The following is a 19,902-nucleotide window of genomic DNA, read 5'->3' as shown; positions in this document are numbered from 1 at the left end:
AAATTTAAAATTTTCATGCATCAAAAAATAATATCAACAGAATGAAAAGGCAACCCATTGAATCAGCCACAATATTTACAAATCATTTATCTGATAAGGGGTTATTATCCAGAATAAAAAACCCCTACAACTCAATAACAAAATCAAAGAGATTTTAAAATGAACTTGAATAGACATTTATCCAAAGAAGTTATACAAATGGCCAATAAGAACATGAAAAGAAAAAATTCAACAACCCTAATCATTAAGGAGACAGAAATCAAAATCATAGTGAGATACTACTTCACTGTAATTTTGAGATACCACAAAATCATAGTGACGTACCCATTAGGATGGCTATTATGAAAATAAAGTGTGGGAGAAGATGTGAATAACTTTGAACACTTGGAATTTATTGGTGTGCAGTGCAAAATGGTACACCTGCTATAAAAAACACTATGTCAGGGTCTCAAACAATTTAAAACAGAATTACCATATGACTCAGCAATTTTTCATCTAGGTATATACCCAAAAGAGTTGAAAGCAGGGCCTGAAAAATATATTTGTACACCTATGTTTACAGCAGCGTTATTCACACTGTACACACTGTGACACAGCAACATTACTCATAATATCCAAAAGATGGAAGCAACCCAAGTGTCTATCAAGAGAAGAATGAACAAACAAATGTAGTATATACATATAAGAGAATATTATTCAACGGTAAAAGGGAAAGAAATTCTCACATATGCTATAACATAGATGAACCTTTATGAATATTATACTAAGTTAAACAAGCCAATCGAAATAGGACACATGATGTATAATCACACTTAATATGAGGTACCAAGAGTAGTCAAATTCATAGAAATAGTAGAATGGTAGTGGTTGTCAGGGGTTGGGGGAGACAGGAATGGAAAGTTATTGCTTAATGGGCACAGAGTTTCAGTTTAGCAAGATGAAAAAAGTTCTAGAGATAGATGGTGGTATGGTTGTATAACAACATGAATATATTTAATGTTTCTAAACTACACACTTAAAGATGGTTAAAATGGTAAATTTTATAATATATATAACCACAATTTAAAAAAACAAATTTTTTTAAAAGACAGCCCACACAATGGGTAAAATGTGGTATATAGTCTTACAACAGGATATAATTAAGCCATAAAAAGGAATCAAGTACTGATATATGCAACATGGATGAACCTCAAAAACACTGTGCTAAGTGAAAAAAGCCAGACACAAAAGGCCAAATGTTGTATAATTATATTTATATGAAATGGTAGAATAGGCAAATTCATAGAGACAGAAAGCAGATTAGTGATTGCCAAGACTATGGGAAGGAAGGAATGCAGAGTGAATACTTAATAAGTACAGAGTTTCCATTTAGGAGACGAAGAAATTCTGGAACCAGATAGCTGCATAACACTGTGAACATCCTTAAAACAACTGAATTGTACACTTTAAATTCGAAATGGTAAACTTACGTATATTTTACCACAATAGAAAAAGAAAAGATATTATTCTGCATAAATGGAAAATAAAAAGGCTGTTTTACTTGTCTAGGATAATTGCACCAGTTTTTTTGGAAGCATGTTAATTGATTTCTTAAAACTGTTTCCTTATTCTTTAAGATGAAAGAATCTTGGAAGCACGCTAATTGATTTCTTAAAACTGTTTCCTTATTCTTTAAGATCACTTTTCATACCATGTACATTGACTACAATGTCTCTCCTAAAAGTGTTACATTTTGCATATGCATGTATTAAGTTAAAATTGTGTTTGGTTACCAATTTGCTAAGTGCTTCTAAAACCATGAATGGCTATGGAGGAAAAAAAAATCTCTATGTTTACAAACACAATCGGAAAATCCACTTTCCTATTTAATAATGTAAGCAATCTAAGTATAGACTTAGGAGTAGGCATTTCTGCTTATTGAAAAGCTAGAGAGGGAAACCATTTAAATACAAACTTCAAAGTTTGTATCAAGCAATATTAGAATTATTCCATTCTAAACACTGACATAAAAAGTAATAATAAAACAAACATTTAAAGAAAAGCAGTTATTTTTCCAAAGAATTTTAATGTGGCTTACCCCTAAAATATTTCAGTTTATTTTTGTACATAGCATTTTAATTAAAATGTTACTATTCCTTCAGATGAAAATATAGTATATCCTTTCTTTTCAATTTAATTTGTAATTGTGGGAAGACTTAAAATTAAAGGCATTCTAAAACTGTCACCAAATATGCAACTAAAATATTATCTGAATATTGGTCAAACAACAACAAAAAAGTGACCAAAAGTTAAAATCAAATTCTGTAGAAATGAGAAAAGTAGTCACAATAACTTCAATAAAATGTTGCCACTTAAAAGTATCCATTATACTATAAATTTTCTTTTATGATAAAACAATCTGTTACTTAAGAGTTAAAAAAAACGACTCATAGTCAAAATACAGGTGGAATGAAATGTTGCTTAAGACAATATTTAAATTGTTTTAAAAAGGTATCATAAAGAAAATCTGAACTTTCAGATTGTGTATGTTCAAAAAGTTATTGGACCACCAAAGGGGCATATTTACATGTTGGATGAATTCATTTTAGAATTTAGAAAAAATGAATTAAAGACATTAGTCAGAAATATTTTTATAGATATCCCAAAAAGTTATTTTGCTTCTATCAGCACTTAAATCTTGAGGTTTAGTATTATTATATATGTATATATAACATTAATCCATATTTTTATTAGTCTGAAAGCTTTCAGTAAAGAATTGCTTTTAAGGTAAAAATACTTCATAGAAATTCAGGAAACTATGAAGATTCTGAGGGAGTCCTTTCCTAAACATTCTGATTATAAACCCTTAAATTTAGCCAAAGTCTACTTGATAATCATATAAACACAAGACTCTAAATTTCAACTGTATCAAAAGCACAGTTCAGTACAGAGACTAGAACTAGGTTACCCTTAAATGAACTTTTTTCACTTTCAAAGGCCTTCCCATAACCATCAAACAATAATTTGCTTTGAAGATCCATCATACAAAGTTTACCCAAGGGATGTAATTTAAAAGGAAACTTACTTTCCATTTTAATTTTTATAATTTAAAAAAGGAGGGTCTTCCTTTTCATAAAGAATATTTGGTTCTCTTTTAAAGCCCTACTCTGCCATTTTAGTACTAATGTCAATTACAACCAAGTTCAATTGGTAGTGTTATTATGCTATCTATTGTATAAGAAAGGAAACCGGTACTGAGAGGATTTAACATGGCATTCATAACACAGCTTGATCTCTGTCAGGTCTGAAGACTGAAAAAAAGCAAGTTCTTTCATTCTAAATTAATTTCCCATCTTAGACTGCTAGGGTAGCAGTCAGAAGAGAAAAGTATTATTAATATAAGCTAGAAGTTGAAAGATATTTCAGAATAACAGTTTTTTTGGGAAAAAAGCTGATCAGTTTCAAATAGAAATGCTTAAGAGAACACATACATGTCTAATCACAAATGGAGGTTTATCTGTTTCTTTTTTGAACTCATAGGGTCCCAGATTTAAATGGGCCAGCCGCCGCCTGGTGTCTTCAGATAGCTCACACATGCGTCTTTTTGTGTAGGGAGATGGAGAGTGTGATTTTGAAGAAATTGTAGGCTGTTCGTAGTTTTTTGCATTTATACAGTATTTACTTCTCTCAGGTGACTTGGATTTTTTCTTTTGTGATCTTGATGTTCTGTTTTGCAGTCTGCCATGTGATTTTTCAACTGGAGCCAAATGGTAAATAAATTTATCCTAAACATAAAAAATAAAAATTAACTTGGTCAAAGGGGATTTTTAAAATTCCTGTTGGTGGGGAAAAAATTAAAAAGTAATTTAAATAAGACGCAAAATCTATCAAAGCCAACTAGATCAGTCCTTCCTATCTGTGCTGATCCTGGGATAAGTCAAATCCACATTCTCCTAGATAACTCTTTCTGCAGTAGTTATTAAAGTACATTGTCTCAAACTTCCTTAAGTCCAACTAACAAGGACTTTATAAAAATTAAAGCCCGATACTTAATCACTTGAAAAATTAAAGAAACAAAGTCAAAAAAATTATTTTTCAGTATACTAAAAAAGTGCAAACATTGGTTACATATATATTTAAATATTCATGTAACTGGCTATATAAGAGAACTATGTTTAGTAATGTTAAAAATACATGCCAAATTAGTTGATTACAAAATCTTTAAAGATAAAACTATAAAAATAAGTTTCATCCCTTCTGCTATAATTATATATATATATGTATAACACAAAAATATAAAGAACTCTATACATATTTTAATGAAATGTGTTATTTGGATTGTAATACACACTTTTAAGCTCCCTTCCGAGCTGTAACTTCACAATGACAGATAAACATACCATCTTAATTCTGGTCCCATATTTTTATAAAATTAGGAATATAAAAAGCATTATAAACTTAGTAACATTTTATCTAATAAAACTGGTTAGCAGTCTAAAAGTTTTGAGGCTAAAATTTAATAATTCTAACTTTTTATTATTAGAATAACATCTTATTCAAATAATCTCTGCCTTATAAAGGCCTTAATAGTTGGATTACAAGCAAGTAATATAATATTTCTTCCTACTTTATCCAGAGTTATAAGAAGCTTTTCAATTCAAGAAAATGGACTGCGGAAAATTTTTAAATGTCTTCCTAACTTTAATCACTTTTAAAAGCCACCAATCCTACCTCTAGCTCTATTTCCTCAACACCTCTCTTGACTTGCTAAGGGTAACTAAGTGAATAAAATACAAATGTGAATAGGATGAAGAAGAGTCAAATTTTTTAAGTGGATACACAGGAAAGAAAATTAATTTTCCTAATTGGAAAAGTAAGTTTCAGCTAGGGCAATGGTCTATGCATTTCATACAGACCAGTTGCATCAGATTACTCCATCTTTCCTTCTTCTGTAGTTCGTGGTATGCTTCTGGACCTTCTCCACCTTGTTCAATGATTTCAAAAAGTAATTCAGAATTTTTCTACCATATCCATTTTACCCATCTCTGTGACATCACAGACTTACAGAAGCAAAGAATGTCAGCACTAGAAATGATCTTTGAGTTTACTAAAACATTCAAGCAATGAATCTTTCTAAGACCTTGGAATCATGAGTTTCTGTCTTTCAGTTTTAATTATCTAATTCTACTCCATCTCAGATTTCATAAATATGCAGATCCCTTGCATCCCAATTCTGAAAATCCCTTGCTGACCAAAACCTCTTTTCCTCAACCTACTTCTTGACTCACTGAATCTGTTACTTGCCCTTCTCATCTCCTCAGTCCCTAGAACTCTTCCCCCAAGTTCTTTACACATTTTTAATATCTCTTACCTCCAGACCCAACTAAACTCATAATCATCCATTTCAGCAATGCTGTAAAGTTCTTTCTTATATATCTACCTCTGATTATATCAAATCTTAATTAACCTCATCTTTATTAAAGCTTTTAATACTGCATACTACTAGAGAAAGTTATAAATTACATACTATCTACTACAAATGCATGCTGTCTAACCCTACTTATTCCTTAATGGATCCTGTTCATGCCTAGTAAAACTTTTAAAAAGTGACTGTGTTATACCACTTATAAAATGGACTGACCATGTGACTTGCTTTGGACAACAAGAAAATAGCACATGCAGCACAAGGAGAGACACTTCAAAAGTGCTTATCCTCTCTTATTCCTAAAACCTTCCTGCCATCACATGAATGAGCTGGAATTCTTAGCCTGATAGATGATGGGACTATCTCATCCCAGCTGAAATGAAGCTCATCACTAGAAATTTAAGATCCTTCCCTGGGCAAAACATCTGCCACTGTTCGACATGTGAGTAAAGCCATCCTAAACCATTCATCCCTAGCCAACCATTCTAGACTAAAGAAATCAACCAGCAGATCCACAGAACTGTGAGAAACACTTGCTGTTTTAAGTCACTAAGTTAATTAGGTCTGTAATACAACCAAAGCTATGTGATACAGCAGATTAACAAATTTATATTCATAAAGTTACTACTGATATTTAACTATTTAATAATGAATTCCACTTTGCAATAGGTAAAAACATTTTAATAATGTTACATGCTAGACATATTGCATATATTCCCTAATCTTTACAGCAGCCTTATGAGGAACTCGAACCCAGATCTGTCTGTTTCTAGAAAGAATATTTAAAGAAAATGTATTTCCTTAAATACTGACACCAATGCCTTTTCTCTCATATCTCTGTTCAATAAAGATCCCAAGTCAAAAAGTAAAAATAAAAATAAAAATAAAATGGAAGACTCTTGTTAAAAGTTTACAGAGCGAAATGTTAGTTCATAAGTACAATTAAACTATGAATGGGTAATGGTTTTACATTTAGAAATGGCTTTCACCAAGCTGTACCCTGAGAATGTATGTACTTTTCTATGTGTATGCTATATTTCAGACAAAAAGTTAAAAAGAAAAAAAAGACTTCTCTATCTATCTATTGGAAGAACATACTCCAGCGTGAAGAAAAAAAAACTGTCTGAGTCCAGGCAAAGCATATCTAACCATTTACAATGTGCACAGTGCACATCTCTAAAACAAATCAATAACATAGCTCTGCATTTGGCAAGCATAGGTTTTTAGAGCTCTAAAAGCTGTGTTTCAGCTTGCATCTAAAAGATAAATAACTACAGCCTGACTCTGAATTATTAAATATCTTTCTAAATAAAATAAGAATGTTCCCCTCGATAATTCTATATTTTACCTTTCTTGGCTTAAGTCACAGTTATCATCCTCAGCAAATTTACTTGAATACTGATAATGCAGTAAATGAACAATCCACTCCTTCCACGATAAGCCCAGTCCTGCCCTTTTGAGCCCTCTGGGCTTTACATATTATTGGCTCTTCATCATAGATAGGTCGCTGTTACCCTATCACAATGCAACTGCACATGAATGATATCTGGACATTATTAGATAACCTGTGGACAAAGAAGTAAGCCACCCTGGTGACTCAGTAATAAGTCAGACTAGGCCAGGCAGATAAGTGCACACCTGCAATCCCAGAATTTTGGGAGGCTGAGGTGGGCAGATTGCTTGAGCTCCAGAGTTCGAGACCAGCCTGGGCAACATGGCAAATTCTATCTCAAAAAAATACAAAAGTTAGCCGCGTATGGTGGCATGTACCTGTAGTCTCAACTACTAAGGGGACTGATGCAGAAGGATTGCTTGAGCCCAAGAGGTCAAAGCTGCATGCCACTGCACTCTACCCTGGGCAACAGAGTGAGACCCTGTCTCAAAAATATATTTAAAAAAAGGAAAAACAAGAAGTCAGACAAATGGAGTATTAGATCCAGATATCTCAGCTTACTAAAGGCTGTTTTCAAAAACATAGATGATCCTTAGGCTGGAATGTCCAAGATTCTCTTGATCTGGCAGCACCAGTATGGCCACCAAACTGAGCAACAGTCCCTCAAGAAATCAGAGACAGTCAAGAAACCATACTCACTAAACACCAGTATCCCAGTCTGATAACTCTGGTAACATCTGCTTAAAAAGGTATCCTTTGAACTTTTTGCAGTATCCTGTAACTTCCATAACATTTAAAGAAGCCTAGATCTCTGTGAGACTACTTGATCCTAACATCTTTATGGCAGCTTGATTTCTGTGCACTAAAATCAAAAAGTCCAAGAAGTAAAAAAATAGTAGTAATAATAATCACAAGATGACATCCTCTATCATACACACCAAGCTCTTCAGTCTCACATTTACTAAGATGTAACCAAACTGCTAAATACCTATATTGTTTTACTTCAACTAAAAATTGACCCCCCAAAAAGTGAAAAGAGCTGCAGCCAAAATAAATAACGCTTGCCAAAAGGCCACAAATATGACCAAATAAATTAAACCATTAAATACTTTATACAAATAATTTTAACCTGAGTGTGGCATTTCCTTGAACTTATCAGACATTCAGTAATCACTGAAGTTGTAGAAAATTCCAGCCTTGGAGCATTTCCCTGAGAAGAAAAAAGAGGGTATTATTAGACATTTCCATTTAAATAGAGATAATTATTAATGATAAGAATATGACCTAAAGTAACAAACACCTGTCAAAGCTCAGCTGTTTCACTGTTAGTTTGAACTTTTCATTAAAGATAAAGACAACATAGTATGGCTAAATGTTAGCAAGTAACAATGTCTCTGCTGATGATTCCATCATGAGTGATTATATTACTTTTATAAAATAATTAGTCTATTTTTTCATTTTTAAGTATTTCCCTGTCAAATTGTTTTAAATTTTTAAATTATGATATATTATAGCCATAAATATATAAACATACTTAATAAATTTCAGCTTTTTACTTTTACAACTTACGACATATTTAACTATATAGTCAAGAAACAAATGTTAGTTTGATTTAGCCATTCCACAATGTATACATATATCAAACATCATGTTGTATATCATAAATATATACAATTAGTATTACTCAATTAATTTTTTTTCTTAGAGACAAGGTCTCTGGAGTATAGTGGTGCCATCACAGCTCACTGCAGACTCTAACTCTTGGACTTAAGTGATCCTTTCCCCTCAGCCTTCCAAGCAGCTAGGACTACAGGATACACCACCACATTCAGCTAATTTTTTCATTATTTTGTAGATACAGGATCTCACTATGTCATGCAGGCTGGTGTCAAACTCCTGGCCTCAAGCAATCCTCCTGCCTCAGCCTCCCAAAGCACTGGAATTACAGGCATGAGCCAGTGGGTCTGGCCTGTCCATTAAAATTTTAAAAAAAACAAAACAAAAAACCCAGCTCCTCGGCATGTAGTTCTTGAAAACAGAAAAGATAAGTCTCTACTAATTCTGCCAACATTTTTTCCTATAATGTATCTTACATTCGTATCTAGAAATGAATGTGGCTTATATTTCTAACATTTCAATCACCACCTTGAACACTGTTTGAAATAATAGAGATAAATGGTAAAATTCAAAAGGACAGTCACAAAGTATCTGTGAAAATATTTGGAAGCACACAATTACGCATTCACCAAAACATTAAAGAATACAGTCTATGCCCAGGGCAGTTTCATTCTAATACAGTAAAAATCAGACATTGACCAGAGTATTAGGTTGGTGCAAAAGCAATTGTGATTCAATACCTACATTTGGCCTCAACAAATCAAGTCTGTGACCAGCTAAGTTTAAAAACATCATACATATTAAAGAAAAGGTAAATCGGAGTTGCCTAACAATTGACTGAACTGATGTACTCTCGAAAATATAACACTGTCAATCTTACCACATTCTATTCATTAGCATCACTACAGTCTACACTAAAGAAGAGTAGTTAGGCTACATTTTCAATGTGTGTTCTTCTGCAAACGTATCTTCATAGTGATATCCGTGATATCCACTATATCTACTTGTTAATTACCTAGTACTACAAAACAAATTACCTTGAAACTTAGCGGTTTAAAGCATCAGTACACATTTATTATCTCAAGTAATTTCTATGGGTCAGAAATCTGAGAGAGGTTGAGCTATGTGTTTCTGTGTTGAAATTTCTCGTGAAATTGTGGTCAAGATGTCATTTAGGCTGCAGTCAACTGAAAACTTGACTGGAGCTTGAGAATCTGCTTCTCAAGAAGGTTCATTCCCAGGGCTGTTGGCTGGAAGCCTCAGTTCCTTTCTAGCTTTTGGCAAGAACATTCAGCAACTCATAAACCTCTCCAAAAGGCTACTGAGTGTTCTCATGATGTGGTTCTAGTTAATCAAAGGGGATGATCCAAGAGCAAAGCAAGAAGGAAGCCACAATGATGTAGTCTCAGAATCTGACACTGTCATCCCTACCACATTCTATTCATCAGACTCACTAAGTATAATCCAAACTCAATGACAGAGTAGTTAGGCTACCTTTTCAATGAAGGAGTAGCAAAAATTTTGTGCACAGGTTTAAAACCACCAGTCTGCTCTCTGACCACAAATTACTTACATTCCTCTCACATGCAAAATACATTCATGCTCTACCAAAAAAAAGAAAAGAATTAAAGTCTCATCCTTGTACGACTTCAGCTTGAAATCCAGGATGTTGGCATCTAAATAAAATCCTGGTATAGATAGGGCTGCTGAGGTGTAGTTCCTTATGTACAGCTCCTAAAATGCAGTTTCTCACAATCAGAAGACATATGACCTAAAGAGAAAAGTTATCTGCCTCACACATGCCCAAGGTGCACATGTGCAGCAGGGACAGGACAATCATTATAGACATTCCTATTTGAGCGTGGGAGGTCAAGGCTGCAGTAAGCCATGATCTCACAACTGCACTCCAGCCTGGGTGACAAAGAAAGACCCTGTCTCAAAAACAAAACAAAACAAAACAAAACAAAACAAAACAAAAGAATCCCTTGTTCATCAGTAAACCTCAGATTTTCCTCTTCAGGTCTTCAATTTATTAGATCACGCCCACTCAAATTGCCAAAGTAATCTCAAAGTTATCTCCTTTATTTAAAGTCAAGTGATTGTAAGTATTAATCACAACTATCAAATACTTTTTAGAATAACATCTAAACTTGTGTTTGATCAAATAACTCAGCACCATAATCTAGACAAATTGAAACATAAGATTAATCATCACACCATTTTAAATGTCAGTTCATCTATGAAGTCTACAACAAGATGCAATTCATTCATTCAATTTAATTAAGAGACATTTATTAAGTACCTACTCCAGGCAAGGTACTGTGTTAAGAGTTAAATTCAAAGATGAGAAAGTCAAAGATTCTGTTTTTATGGAGTTCACAATCTAGAACAGGAGATATTATCATCATCTCTACTCCATCATCACCATCATGATATTCACAGCTATCATCATATCACTAACATTTATTGAGTGTTTACTTGCCAGACACTGCTATAACCATTTACAAGTTTACATTAATCTACCCAAAAACCCTATGATATTGCCATGCTATGGTGCTTTGCCAAAGGTTACTCAGTTCATCCATGAAAGTGCCAGAATTTAATCCCAAATGTTGTCTGAATCCTTGCCATAGTAAAGGCTTCAGGAGCATAGCCTGGGACTTACAGATGATGATGCAGAATCACAAGAATTCCCAGAAGGAGTGCGCTGTTTTCTGCCAGGGCAACAAACTACTGATTGAAGCATTTTTCCTATTCGTATTTAAATATAATGATAGATATGGCTAGATTTAGAACTGCCAATTTGGTGTTCAGTTTATATATGCTCTATGTATTTCTATTCTTTGATTCTTTCTAGGAGTCTCACCTGCATATGCATAGGTAAGTGGTCATCCAGTGAACCCATAGGAGTCCTACCCTCTACTGATGACCTGTGTATAGATTAGGAAATCATTCAAAATTGCAGCCAGGACTCCAGTCTCCCTTGGCTTTCACTTTTGGCTGGGCTCTCACTGTCTCCCCTTGATATGCAGTTTCACAGTCAGCCAAGAATAGGTGGAGAGTTTATCTCAGCCCTTTATTGTTACCTTACTCCCAGGACCTCCCTGTCAACTTTCTGGCAGGTAATGCTTGCCCCAGTTAGAGCTCTGCCTAGCAAAGCTGTGGGGTTTCTTCATCTGCTCCAACTGAATCCACCACAGTTAGCTGGCAAAGCTGTGCTATTTGTGCCACTGCCCAAAACTGATTCTGTTCCCTCTGGTAGCAAAGCTGTTGATTTTTGCACTAGCTCCAGAATAGATAAACTTTAGTTCTCACTTACCAAACAGAATATAAGAGCATCCCAGGCAAGAATGTTAATAGTCTCGCCAGTTTTTCCCAAAGCTTTAGCAGTTTTTCAAGCATGAAAACTTCTTCGTCTTACCTTACTTGTCAGTTTCCAGTATCCTGAATTCATTGTTTGTGAAAATTTTGTCTAGTTTTATAAGAACTCTCAATCTCTTCAAACTGCCATTTGTAGAAGTCCTAATTTTTATATATTTTTGTTTTAATAATCCATCATCTTCCAAATAAATGCAAAAGTAACTCAAATTAAATGATGAAAAGTAAATCCCTCTTAATGTTCCATACTCTTGAGTTTATATTACCACATTGGTATAATACAGAATTTTAAATTACATTAAAGAGACCATAATTTTAAAATGTGATTATTTGTTCACTGTATGTTTCCACACAGATCTTGAAATACTCTTTGAAGACTTTCATACTACAGAAGCATGCTAATGGACACTGAAATATCCCCGAAGAAAGTATAGTTTTATAGACTTGCTACTTAGTCAACTTTTATACTTTCATAAAGATGAAGCTGCTTTTTCTTGGAATAGGGCATATCATAAATCTACAGGAGAAATTACTTAGTTCACTATATTTGTTCATATATCAACACTCTCCTTATTCGGACTACTCCAATATTTTATAAAATTAGTTTTAAAGGTCTATCCAAATAATTTCAAGCTGGACAATTTTTGCTTTTCCTCTTTTGAAATGGCATGGGCTTCTCTCAGTTTCTCTGCATGGAAGACTTACTTTCAGCAATAAAATATTTTCAAATCATCCACAGAACTTGAAGGAAGTTATAGTAAAGGATAGAGAGTAAGCTCTCACTTGATGCAGCTTTTAATTTTAGGTGTATGAATATATATTTCCATTATATACATGTTTTACAACTAATCTATCTAAACTCCTACTAACAGACATATCAATTATTTCCATTTTTCACTATTATGAACCAACAGGTAAACATTCTTAAGAAGGCTCTTAGTGTACCAGAGAGAATACATCTTTAAGATAGATATTGTATTAGTTCATTTTTAATGGTACTGATAAAGACATACCTGAGAATGGGCAATTTACAAAAGAAAGAGGTTTATTGGACTTACACTTCCACACGGTGGAATGCAGGGAGGAGCAAGTCACATCTTACATGGATGGTGGCAGACAAAGAGAGAGCTTGTGCAAAGAAATTCCCATTTTTTAAACCATCAGATCTCATGAGACCCATTCACTATCATGAGAACAGCGTGGGAAAGACCCATCCCCATGATTCAATCATCTCCCACCAGGCCCCTCCCATAGCACATGAGAATTATGGGAGCTGCAAGATGAGATCTGGGTAGGGACCCAGAACCGCACCACATCATTCAGTCCCTGGACCCTCCCAAATCTCTTATCTTCACATTTCAAAACCAATCATGCCTTCCCAACAGTCCCCCAAAGTCTTAACTCATTTCAGCATTAACTCAAAAGTCCACAGTCCAAAGTTTCATCGAGACAAGGCAAGTGCCTTCCACTTTTGAGCCTGTAAAATCAAAAACAAGTTAGTACTTCCTAGATACAACGGGGGTATAGGCATTGAGTAAATACAACAACTCCAAATGGGAGAAATTGACCAAAACAAAGGGGCTACAGGCCCCATGCAAGTCCAAAATTCAGCAGGGCAATCAAATCTTAAAGCTCCAAAATGATCTCCTTTGACTCCATATCTCACATCCAGGTCACACTGATACAAGAGGTACGTTCCCATGGTCTTGGGCAGCTCCGCCCCTGTGGCTTTGCAGGGTACAGCCTCCCTAATGGCTGCCTTCACTGGTTGGCACTGAGTGTCTGCAGTTTTTTCCAGGCACATGGTGCAAGCTGTCAGTAGATCTACCATTCTGGGATCTGGAGAATGGTGGCCCTCTTCTCAAAGCTCCACTAGGCAGTGCCCCAGTAGGGACTCTGTGTGGAGGCTCTGACCCCACATTTCCTTTCTAGGCTGCCCTAGCAGAGGTTCTCCATGAGCACCTCGCCCCTGCAGCAAACTTCTGCCTGGGCATCCAGGCGTTTCCACACATCTTCTGAAATCTAGGCAGAAGTTCCCAAACCTCAATTCTTGATTTCTGTGCACTTGCAGGCTCAACACCACATGGAAGCTGCCAAGGCTTGAGGCCTGCACCCTCTGAAGCCACGACCCAAGCTCTATGTTAGCCCCTTTCAGCCATGGCTGGAGTGGCTGAGACATGGCACCAAGTCCCTAGGCTCCACACAGCACAGGGACCCTGGGCCTAGCCCACAAAACCACCTTTTCCTCTTAGGCCTCACGGCCTGTGATGGGAAGGGCTGCTACAAAGGTCTCTGACATGCCCTGGAGACATCTGCCACATTGTCTTGGTGATTAACATTCAGCTCCTTGTTACTTATGCAAATTTCTACAGCTGGCTTGAATTTCTACTCAGAAAATTGAATTTTCTTTTCTATCCCATTGTCAGGCTGCAAATTTTCCAAACTTTTACGTTCCATTTCCCTTTTGAAATTGAATGCCTTTAACAGCACCCAAGTCACCTCTTGAATGCTTTGCTGCTTAGAAATTTCTTCCACCAGATACCCTAAATCATCTCTCTCAAGTTCAAAGTTCCACAGATCTCTAGCACAGGGGCAAAATGCTGCCAGTCTCTTTGCTAAAGCATAGCAAGAGTCACCCTTATTCCAGTTCCCAACAAATTTCTCATCTTCATCTGAAACAACCTCCGTCTGGACTTCATTGTCTATATCACTAACAGCATTATAGTCAAAGCCATTCAACAAGTCTCTAGGAAGTTCCAAACTTTCCCACATCTTCCTGCCTTCTGAGCCCTCCAAACTGTTCCTCCATCTGCCCATTACCCAGTTCCAAATTCACTTCCACATTCTCGGGTATCTTATAGCAATGCCACACTACCTCGGTACGAATGTACTGTATTAATCCATTGTCATATTGCTAGCAAGAAATATCTGAGACTGGGTAATTTATCAGGAAAGAGGTTTAACTGACTCACAGTTTTGCATGGCTGGGAAGGCCTCAGGAAACTTACAATCACAGTGGAAGGGGAAGAGGCACATCATCTTACATGGCAGCAGGCGAGAGAGAAAATGTGTGTGCAGCAGGAAATGTCAAACACTTATAAAACCATCAGATTTCGTGAGAACTCACTTGCTATCATGAGAACAGCACGGGGGAAACCACCCTCATGATCCAATCACCTCCCACCAGGTCCCACCCCTGACACACAAGGATTACAGGGATTACAATTCAAGATGAGATTTGGGTGGGGACACAGAGCCTAACCATATCGCATGGTATAGCAGCATATAAAAGATTCTAAGTTTTTCACTTTTATCAGATTTATTAAATTTTCCCAATCTTATAGCTATATAAATGAAATCATATGGTTGTTTTAACTTGGATTTCTCTGAATACTAATGAGTTAGAGTATTTTTTCAAATGTTTGTTATCATCCCTTAGAGAGAAAAATAAAGAGAAGAAAGAGACAGAGAGACAGAGATGGGATGGGGATGGGGAGAGAAGGGGATGACAGAGATTTGAAGAATGTCAATTACAATGTAAAAAATTTTGAATGGCACTTTTTATTAAATTATTTTCATTTAGATTTCAATATGTTTAAGTAACCAATTTACTGTATTAGTCTGTTTTTACATTGCTGTAAATATCTTTATATGTTTAAGTAACATATTGAAATCTAAAACAATTAAGATTTAAACTACAAAACAATTAAGTAAACTAAATTACACTTTGAATTTGTTCTTCACATTTAAGATGGCGAGCGCTATGCGGTGGTTTCTGACAATGATTTTCCATCAAAAACTGATTCAGAAAATTGCAAGCACTTACTCGAAGGCCAGAAATCCTCCTCATGGTAACCTGGCGGTTTGAATCATGGTGTCCAGACATTTGGTTTGGACCCGGAAACATGAAATCTCGTGTATTTTCGTCATACGTAGACAGTGTTTCACCCACTACAAGAAAGATACCCTATTATTCAAATTATAATAAAATATTCTATTTAGAAACAAAATCATCAAGTATGATATATCTACTGCCTGATGCCTTATTGAAATACCTGTTTTGGGTCATGTTTATTTTCTATGAAAGGAAAATTAAAATAAAGATATGTTAAAAATATTAACACATTTTCCTTTTTCAGAAACATACTACAAAAATATGAAGTTGGTCCAACATTTATATGTCAGTTACCATCTCCACATTGGTTTTTGTTTATTTGTTTTTGAGACAGACTTTTTTTTTTTTTGAGATGGAGTTTCACTCTTTTTGCCCAGGCTGGAGTGCAATGGTGCCATCTCAGCTCACTGCAACCTCCACCCCACCCTGGGTTCAAGTGATTCTCCTCCTGCAGCCTCCTGAGTAGCTGGGACTACAGGCACGCGCCACCACACCTAGCTATATATTTTTAGTAGAGATGGGGTTTCAACATGGTGGCCAGGATGGTCTCAATCTCCTGACCTCATGATCTGCCCACCTTGGCCCCACAAAGTGCTGGGATTACAAGCATGAGCCACCGCGCCCAGCCAGCACTCTATTTTTCACATAAAATAAAAATTTGATTAATATAGATGTCATCTATAATCACAGAAATCAATATCAGAAATGAAACTAGCCTCTATATTTTAACTCTGCCTTCTCCAGGGAACTGTAACATTTACTACACAAGTAAGGTTTTATTCTCTTCCCTTCCCTAATAATATGCAACACACAAAAACAATGATAATTAACTACTTTATCAATAAAAATATATAGTTTTAGAAAAATCACAAAAACTTAAAAGTCAATTTTTATGACTGTCACAAAATATTTTAGAATGATAAGTTAGTTTCCATTTTCAATTATTACTATTCAATTTTAGAACAATGTATTAAAGTGACATTTATGACAATCTTTCTGTATATATTATTTTGGTCTACTGACATTTTACACATAGTAGATCAACAATAGAAATTTGACACTGTTCTCAACTTGGGAAGAGGAGGATAGATGAGATTTTTTTTTTGAGACGGAGTCTCGCTCTGTCACCCAGGCTGGAGTGCAATGGTATGATCTTGGCTCACTGCAACCTCTGCCTCCCGGGTTCAAGTGATTCTTCTGTCTCAGCCTCCCGAATAGTTGGGATTACAGATGCCCACCACCACACCTGGATAATTTTTCTATTTTTAGTAGAGACGGGGTTTCACCATGTTGGTCAGGCTAGTCTCGAACTCCTGACCTCAGGTGATCCACCTGCCTCAGCCTCCCAAAGTGCTGGGATTGCAGGCATGAGCCACTATGCCCGGCCTGGAAAGATGAGATTTTGAAGTAAAAAAAATGTCACTGACATGAGTTCCCAAGTCAATTTACTTTATCAGTATATAATACACTATATTATATCCTTATCAAATAATATAGTATAATCAATATATAATATATTATATATTACATCAATTTATGATATCTTATATTGTATATATTACATCAATATATATTACCTGGTGGAACTAGCTGTATCAACTCGAACACTGCTGTATCATCTAAAAGTTTAAAGAAAAATTTCCTTAAATAAACAAATTAATAACAAAAAAATTACTTAATTTACCATGGGAGTGTCTAAAAGCCAAAGTAATCACTAGGTAGACTACATATATGTTTATATATTAGTATATAATGTACACTTCTTTTTTTTTTTTTTGAGACAGGGTCCCACTCTGTCGCCAGGCTGGAGTGCAGTGGTGCAATCTTGGCTCACTGCAACCTCCGCCTCCTGGATTCGAGCAATTCCCCTGCCTCAGCCTCCCGAGTAGCTGGGACTACAGGTATGCGCCACCACGCCCGGATACTTTTTTTTTTTTTTTTTTTTTTTGCATTTTAGTAGAAACGAGGTTTCACCATGTTGGCCAGGATGGTCTCGATCTCCTGACCTTGTGATCCACCCACCTCCGCCTTCCAAAGTGCTGGGATTACAGGTGTGAGCCACCATGCCCAGCCTAATGTATACTTTTATAAATATAAATTATGTCTATTTCTTAAGCAGAGTGGTGACTACAGTGAGATACATTGACTCTTTTTTTTTTTTTTTTTTTTTTTTTTTTTTTTTTTTTTTTTTTTTGAGACGGAGTCTCGCTCTGTCGCCCAGGCTGGAGTGCAGTGGCGCGATCTCGGCTCACTGCAAGCTCCGCCTCCCGGGTTCACGCCATTCTCCTGCCTCAGCCTCCCGAGTAGCTGGGACTACAGGCGCCCGCTACCACGCCCGGCTAATTTTTTGTATTTTTAGTAGAGACGGGGTTTCACCGTGTTAGCCAGGATGGTCTCGATCTCCTGACCTCGTGATCCGCCCGCCTCGGCCTCCCAAAGTGCGATACATTGACTCTTGAACAACTTGAGCGTTAGGGGCACCAACACCTGTGCCATCAAAAATCCATGTATAATTTTTGACTTCCCAGAATCTTAACTTGATAGCCTACTGTTGACCAGAAGCATTACTAGGAACATAGTTGATTAGCATATATTTTATGCTATATGTATTATATACTGTATTCTTACAATAAAGTAAGCTAGAGAAAAGAAAATGTTATTAAGAAAATCCTAAGGATGAGAAAACACATTTATGGTACTGTATTTATTTATACCATAAGTTTATATTGTCTGCTTACAAGGTAAATTGTCTGTTTGAAATGGAATGCAACCACAGCTGTAGACCTCTATGTATGGTACATATCAAGCAATTCAACTTTTTCTTGTAATGTCATGAGTTTTCTCTGCTTCTTGAGAGCACTTCCACCATGACTAGTGAAACTTTGTGTGGGTCGCCTGAACTGATGAATTGCTGGAAGCTCAGTGCGGACAAGTGTAAGAGATTAAAACTCCAGAGAAATCCAATCATTGGGCTCTCAAGTTTTTGTTAAGTTTTACTTCCAGGAGTTCTACTAGGTTCTCACTATAAATACTGGAGAAAAATCCCCTCATATTTCCACCAGCAGGGAGAAGAGAAAAGAAACCATTTTGAAGTACGTCAGAGCATTCCATTCTTAACAAAACCTGACCTCAGGAGAAATTCTTTTTTCTACAGCCTCATCTACTGGGCTCATATCAGAGCCTAACCTATCTGAGAGAAAGAAAATACTTAACTCCAGCCAGCTCTGAACTTGACTTGTAGGAAGAAAATAACCCAACTCCAGCTCCCTCTAGCCTTCCATGTGAGAGAAGGGAAATACCCAACTACAGCCATATCTAGCATTCCACACAGGGGAAGGGAAAAACTCACTGCACCTCCCTCCAGCCATCCTGTCCAAAGTAAGAGGGGAAAATCAGAAGCACCGGTGAAGGTCACAATTTAGGGGCATAGGCTCACCAAAAGACTGCAACCTGATCATAGGACTGTAGAACACCTCCCTCTCCTCACACCTTACATTACTAAAAGCTCTTTACCACAGTTCTATTCACTCAGTATAGCTTTCAGCAAATAAGTACATACTAAGTACAAATACTTACATAAGGCATACTACACAGCAAAAAAACAGTTTGAAGAGACTGAACAAGCATCAGACTCAGAGTCAGATATGGCAGGAATATTGGAATTACTTAATCATGCATTTTGAAAAACTATAACATGCCATGGGATCTAATGGAAAAAGGAAACAACATGTAAGAACAGCTGGATAATATAAGCAGAAAGAGACAGAAATTCTAAAAAAAAAAAAACTGTCAACCTGAATAACAAACAGCAAGAGGTTCTTTAAAGAAAATAATATTTATTCAGGAATAGGGCACTGAAATGGGAATAAAGGTGCCATAGTAAACTATATGTGCGTTCAGGGAAGCAAAGGAAGACAAACGGTTTTAAAGGGAATGTGAGGAAAATTACATAATTGTTTTGAAATGATTAGTCTTGACTACAAGTATCAATAACAAGGGTGATGACAGTCCAAGGTTGGACAGGAAGTTGCTGGGCAGATGTGCTCACGCAAGTAGTTTTTGGGTTAGGTTGCGATGGCCTTTGTGCAAGGCTTAGATTTTTATAGAGTCTTTTATGATAGTTTTGTTATCAGGCATATAAGTGTGAGAATCCTCCCTTCATAGCCTTTCCCCATATTTGTCAGGGGTTTTTTGGTGTTTTTGTTTTTTGTTTTT

General features: G+C 36.0%; 1 protein-coding gene across 10 annotated transcripts in view; it reads right to left on the bottom strand.

The window, feature by feature from the left end:
- The window catches only part of SPATA6 (spermatogenesis associated 6), a 171,980-nt gene that overhangs the window by 94,650 nt on the left and 57,428 nt on the right, over positions 1–19,902 (bottom strand). For 8 of the 10 annotated variants that reach the window (XM_009456997.5, XM_024354281.3, XM_009457004.5 and 5 more), the window contains 4 exon segments: positions 17,265–17,306; positions 15,619–15,743; positions 7,927–8,007; positions 3,471–3,764 (listed from right to left, as the gene is read on the bottom strand). In XM_009456997.5, the coding sequence (XP_009455272.1) occupies positions 3,471–3,764; positions 7,927–8,007; positions 15,619–15,743; positions 17,265–17,306 (542 nt within the window). 10 annotated transcript variants of the gene reach the window in all.

The sequence above is a fragment of the Pan troglodytes genome, chromosome 1 (genome assembly GCF_028858775.2).
Source record: "Pan troglodytes isolate AG18354 chromosome 1, NHGRI_mPanTro3-v2.0_pri, whole genome shotgun sequence".
Classification (NCBI taxonomy): domain Eukaryota; kingdom Metazoa; phylum Chordata; class Mammalia; order Primates; family Hominidae; genus Pan; species Pan troglodytes.
This window is presented reverse-complemented; position numbering and strand designations above follow the sequence as displayed.